The following is a 5,600-nucleotide window of genomic DNA, read 5'->3' on the forward strand; positions in this document are numbered from 1 at the left end:
ATTATTCTGTTGGTCTTATAGTTTTGCAAAATTTTTAATTAAGTTTTTATTTTTTTATTTTAATTGAGTCTTTACACCAAATATTTTTTTTAATTTGGTCCCTCTTCTTTTTTTTTTTATTTGGATCTCTGCACTAATTTTTTTTAATTGGGTTTCTATACAATTAGACCAATTACTATCAAAAGAAGACTTAATTGAAAAAAAAATTAGTGCAGAAATCCAATTAAAAAAAAAAAATAATGTAGGAACTTAATTAAAAATTTTGTGAAACTATAAGAGTAACATCGTAATTAAACCTTTATAAATGACTTATCATATCACTAATCTAGACATTATAAAACATTACCATTTTTCTTTTTATTAAAATATACCCGAGCAAGAAACTTTTTGGCTATTCAATCCAGCTACATTTAAAAGCTCTCTAAAGAAAAAAAAAAAGTTGCCGAAGGGAGAAATCCTAGCGAAGATTGAAAACCCCTGTCAAGTGGGGATGTTATTATAGATATTGTCACTCTAGGAAATTTGGAAACAATTTTTTCAAAAATTAAAAAAGAAAAAAAAAAAAAGAAAGAAAGAAAGGAAAATGTATTGAATTCCTCTTGATGCAAAAGCAGTAAAGTATAAGGTGTTTCTGAAAACAATTTATGAATTAGAGGTCAACGTTCCAAACAGCTCCATCTCCTTCCCCACAAGCTTTGTGTATATCTTTCATTCTCTCCACCGATTTACATATTCCACTGCAAGACCAATCAAAAGATGCCACGCACACGTTTCCTGTCCTTGCCTTCCAATCACAATCTGTGCCACACTCAAAAGAAAAAATAAATTGTCATATTTGGAAGTAAAGTTACAAAATATAGTGATACAATCAAAGAGTAAAAAATATACGTATAAAATGTAAGAAAAAAAAGAAATAGTGCATTGCGCATATCATAATTATGGGGATTCAAAATATTTACCAGGAGGTGTCCCACAACACATAGAGCGTTCATCGATATGTTCAACTTCTAGGCCCAATAACCATGACCCTAAAGAGACATCCTCATTTGCATATCTGTGTAATATGGGCCTGTAAATTTATTTGCATTAAATATCCTAATTTCATAATTACCAAAAAAAATTATCCTAATTTCATGACCAAACAAAACGTCAAACTCTTAAATAGTTAAACGTTTGCTATCTAGTCCAAAAAAAAAAAAAAAAAAACCCCATTTGCCATTAAATAAAATTCTTAAATTGGTGAAATATATGTTCAAAAAAAGGGAAGTCAATATCAGTTAATCTATATTAAGGGATCAGAAATTTTTGGAGCCAGTATTTTTTATTATTTTTGTCATTATTTGATCAATATAAATATTAAATTATCTTTAATAAATAAATTTTGTTAATTAATATGTGTAAATTCTGAAAAAATATGAGTATAAATTGTATTCATTTATGTGTATAAAACTTTAGTAAATATAAATATAAATTATATATTTTTTATATTCTATAAATATAGGAATAAATTATTATTATTATTAAATATTGACAAAAAAATAATAATATTTACTAGTAATGTAACATTATTATTTAGGACTTGAATTATTTAAGGCTAATAGTTAGTTCTTTAATGAATAGGTAAAGTATATTTTTTGTCCTTGAAGTTTAGCAAAAATTTTAAAAATACCCTTAAGTTTTATTTTGTTTCAATTTTGTCTTAGAAGTTTTCGATTTGCATCAAATATACTCTTAACGGCTAAATTTTCAAAAAAATTAAGACCAATCTAACAATAATGCATGAAAACTATGCTTGATTTGCTTGTGTTGAGGGTTGTTCTTATGAAATTGTTGTTGAATTGGTCTTAAATTTTTTGAAAAATTAGCCGTTCGGGGTATATTTGATGCAAATCGAAAATTTTTAGGACAAAATTGAAACAAAATAAAACTCAGGAGTATTTTTGAAATTTTTGTCAAACTTCAGGGACAAAAAATATACTTTACCCTGATGAATTAAATGGGTGAAATTTGGGAAAGGACAAGGAAGAAATCACCAGTTGATGGAGATATATGTAGCAAGATCCTTGGAGATGGCATATATTTGGCCAGTGGCATGCCTGAAATACTTGTTCCCTTCTTCTCCAAACTTCCAGTGCTCAGCCTCATGATACTTTACCCCTCTGCACCCACACCAAGTTTCATTTAAACCAGCTTAATTATTTATTTCACATTAATAAAATATAATATAATGTATAATAATAGGATTAATAATAAAAATGGTTTCTAAAAGATCAAGTGCTTATCAATTTGACCCTAAAAGAAATCAAATGTTTCAAAATACAATAATAAATCTAATTGATTCTTCTACTAAAGAAGTACTATTCAGATTTACTATCTTTTAAGAATCAACGGGGAGACATTTGAAGGACTAATTGAGTATTAACATATTAACCTTACTTTTGATATAGAACTGGACCGGATTTCATGCAGCCAATATAAACCCTAGGTCTTGATCTGTACTTAGCAAGGGTACTCACTAGCATGCCTGCATTAACAAATTAGAGAGTAGAATGATGAGAATAATAATAGAGTTAGATTATTAATGAATAATTAAGATGCATGGAAACGTACCAAGATTTAAATGGATGTCATCATCAACCTTGACATAGAAATCAGCATCCCACAAAGAAACAACAGTGGAGAAAAAGAGGCGAGTCTTGGTAGAAAGCTCATGGTAGCCCTCAACATGGTCGAGCCTCAAGAAATCATTGTGTTGAGCCTCTTCTGCGTCAATTGCTTTATCGAGAATGCCACCTGCAGTGGTGCTGTGGCCTATCATGAACCTCACAACAATCCCCTTCTCTTTCTCCAGTTCCTTAAGCTCGCTTCCTTTCGGTAACCATGTTTCCCGTATCGACTCTCTTCTCTTTTTGCTGCTGAACGCTGTGTTGATTCCAATCACCACAAAAGCTTTCTGTAAACCACCCTCTTGCCTCTTCAACTGCTCCCCACTATTTTCACTTCTCCGAGCTGCTGTCAGCTCCATTTCCAACGTTGAAACTGCCTTGTCCAGCGACCTATACACGCACCAAAATTATTCCTTCCATTATTAATTAAAACAAGATTCTTCGTACCAATTAAACAATATATAATGATTGATTTTAGTAACTGATTTTAATATACGTGTATTATTTTTATAATAATTTTCTGTTATTATTATAAAAGTAGCTACCTTAAAAGAATTATTATCAACATAAATGATTAATATTAAAAATAATAATGTATAATTATAAATACTAATTTAAATAAATTAATTTTAAATTATTATCCCTCTAATATTACCCTAAAACTCGAGAAAAAAACACATATAATGTACATGTTTATGATAACTCATGATTTATATGCATATGTTTTACTCACTTGATAGCTTGATGGGTCTTTGACACTTCCTCCATTACATCACCAGCTCTGCCTTCAATCAACTTCTGCTCGAAAATTGGATGTAAAAGAATTATTGTCATACATTTCAGTAATTTTATAATAAAGATTACTTACTAAAATGATTGAAACATCAATATTTCTAAAACACTTAATAACCTTCGATAAACATGGATTTTTAAAATAGGGCAAGTTATTGATGTGATACACTTACTCGTTTATGGTCACAGTCACGAGGTTTGGGAAGAGGCAGCAAATTATTATTATTATTATTATTATTATTATTATTATTGTTATTATTGTCAGTGTTAGAGGGACGAGTCCACATTTGACCAGTGAAGAGTGTTCCAGCAAGGAAGCATGCAATGCATAAAACAAATATGGCCTTTCCTGAAGCTGGTTTCCCCCTCATCTTTCTACTAACAACTTGCCTTGCCCACAACAACACTTCTATGAACTTTTGCACTAATGTGGGAACGATCTTCATAGGGAAAAAAATAACAGTTATTATTAGTACATAAATAAAATTAAATGACTCTTTATATAGGTGAATTAAATAATAAATAAAGATGATGATACTACTGTAGGTCTCAAGCAGTTAAGCATGGGCAAATACTTGTTACTCTATGTTAGGTCGCAGGAATAAAGTAAATGAATAAGATCTATAAACGATGTGATTTACCATACACATACATTATAAGCAAAAATTTTATGATCTTTTTTAATATTTCGTGTGTAGATGTATTACTTGTTTGACATAGGTAAATTTTCTGGCTATCACCAAATAATAGAGGGGTTTGAACATATCATGTGATATTGTGTGGGATGTTTATATTAGAAAAGTGAAAAGGTAAAGTGTGCGTGAGGTAGAATGTATGGCTTATCTTCTTGCTTTATAACAGTTCGACAAAAATAAAGGGTGATAATTTTAATGCTATGAATCGGAAGGTATTAAGGGAAAGCTATGGACAGCCACATCTACGAAATTAAAGTACAGTTTCAAATAAAATAGTTGATTTCTTAATTAATTATTGCGGGTAAATGCTTCAGTAGATTGAAAAATTAAGCTTTGGATCAATCACTTCTGAGCTTTGAGTCGGTCAGTTTTATGAATATACATTCAACAATTTACATGTAGAGGATTGAATTATGTCAAAAATATAGAAAGCATATGAATGAAATAAATAACAAATATTTGAAAATGATTAGACTAGATAGGATATCCAATTACCTGAATAGATGTTGTGGTTTTGATGATTGAAAGATGTTAATTACTTTGACTGAAAGTTCTTAAGATACAAAAATAATAATAATAATAATTAGAAAATTAAGAAATTAATTTCTACCAATGTAGGTAGTAACCTTTTTAGTGTTATATGGCGTGTTTTGATATGTAGGATAGTGGCAGTTTGATCATGTGGTTTCCATGATGCAACAAAAAACAGCTATTAGCAAGAAAAGAGCTTCATTCATTCCTCTTTAGTTTGTGATTTTGTGTGGGCAATCTCTCTTGCTTGCACCTATCACGTGTCCACTAAGCTCTTACCGTTGCGTTTGAAAGTGAAGACTATATATGCCACTATATGTAATTTCTACCATTCATCATCAATATTAAAGGTATTTTAGGGTTTGATGGCAACATTCTAACCAGCATATAATTCACAATGCTTAGATTCTTTTGAGTTGACTTTTCATGTTTAAATTCCTAGGTTAAAAAAATTCCTAACCTAAATCATGCCCAACATACTATTTTAAGGAGAAAAAACTGTAGGCTTCCCCCTATAAGATGTGATAGCATATTGCTCGTATATATTAAGTTATTAATAAGTGCTAGAGAAGAGCAGCAAGCAATTAACTACAATTAATTAATCCAAAATGAATTGATTAGTAACTAATTATTGGTTGGTATAAGGTAACAAGTTGATAGCTCACACGCTAAGAGTGACTGGAATTCTAGAAATGAGTTCCATTTTGTTGTACTCTTAGTTTTACATTGATTCATGTATATATATATATATATAGGTATATATTTAAATGATTTTTTAAATTAGTGATATTTTGTCTAATGACAATAATATACTATTGAATGGTTAAATAAAATCCATTTTTTAAACATTTATCTTACATAAACTCTTTATATTATGAAAAAAAAAGTGATTGTTTTCATAAATGATAGAATTAGT

At 29.5% G+C, this 5,600-nt stretch overlaps 1 protein-coding gene across 3 annotated transcripts; it reads right to left on the bottom strand.

Moving 5' to 3' along the window:
* Window positions 1-649: 649 nt before the first annotated feature.
* LOC107632567 (Galactosyltransferase family protein) lies at window positions 650-3,829 on the bottom strand. 3 transcript variants are annotated; one of them, XM_088509251.1, is made up of 8 exons: window positions 3,700-3,829; window positions 3,632-3,654; window positions 3,400-3,464; window positions 2,611-3,056; window positions 2,437-2,524; window positions 2,034-2,159; window positions 960-1,069; window positions 650-798 (listed from the first exon to the last, which is right to left on the bottom strand). In XM_088509251.1, the coding sequence occupies exons 1-8, from the start codon at window positions 3,827-3,829 to the stop codon at window positions 650-652; spliced, it is 1,137 nt and encodes a 378-aa protein (XP_088365377.1). The 3 variants fall into 3 exon arrangements, with proteins under 3 accessions (XP_088365377.1, XP_020973912.2, XP_088365376.1); XM_021118253.2 differs by having other exon boundaries at window positions 3,632-3,829; XM_088509250.1 differs by having other exon boundaries at window positions 650-800; window positions 941-1,069; window positions 3,632-3,829.
* Between the last annotated feature and the right edge of the window lie 1,771 nt (window positions 3,830-5,600).

This window comes from Arachis ipaensis, chromosome B3 (genome assembly GCF_059453495.1).
Source record: "Arachis ipaensis isolate K30076 ecotype BB chromosome B3, ASM5945349v1, whole genome shotgun sequence".
Classification (NCBI taxonomy): domain Eukaryota; kingdom Viridiplantae; phylum Streptophyta; class Magnoliopsida; order Fabales; family Fabaceae; genus Arachis; species Arachis ipaensis.

What these genes read in the sequence shown, in the direction of transcription:
- LOC107632567 (XM_088509250.1), bottom strand. Translation starts at nt 3,829, where the DNA reads ATGAGGGGGAAACCAGCTTCAGGAAAGGCCATATTTGTTTTATGCATT. An exon ending in GTGACTGTGACCATAAACGA is followed by an intron (nt 3,465 to 3,631) that starts GTAAGTGTATCA and finishes ATTTTCGAGCAG; the next exon opens with AAGTTGATTGAAGGCAGAGC. An exon ending in GGTCCAGTTCTATATCAAAA is followed by an intron (nt 2,160 to 2,436) that starts GTAAGGTTAATA and finishes GTGTGGGTGCAG; the next exon opens with AGGGGTAAAGTATCATGAGG.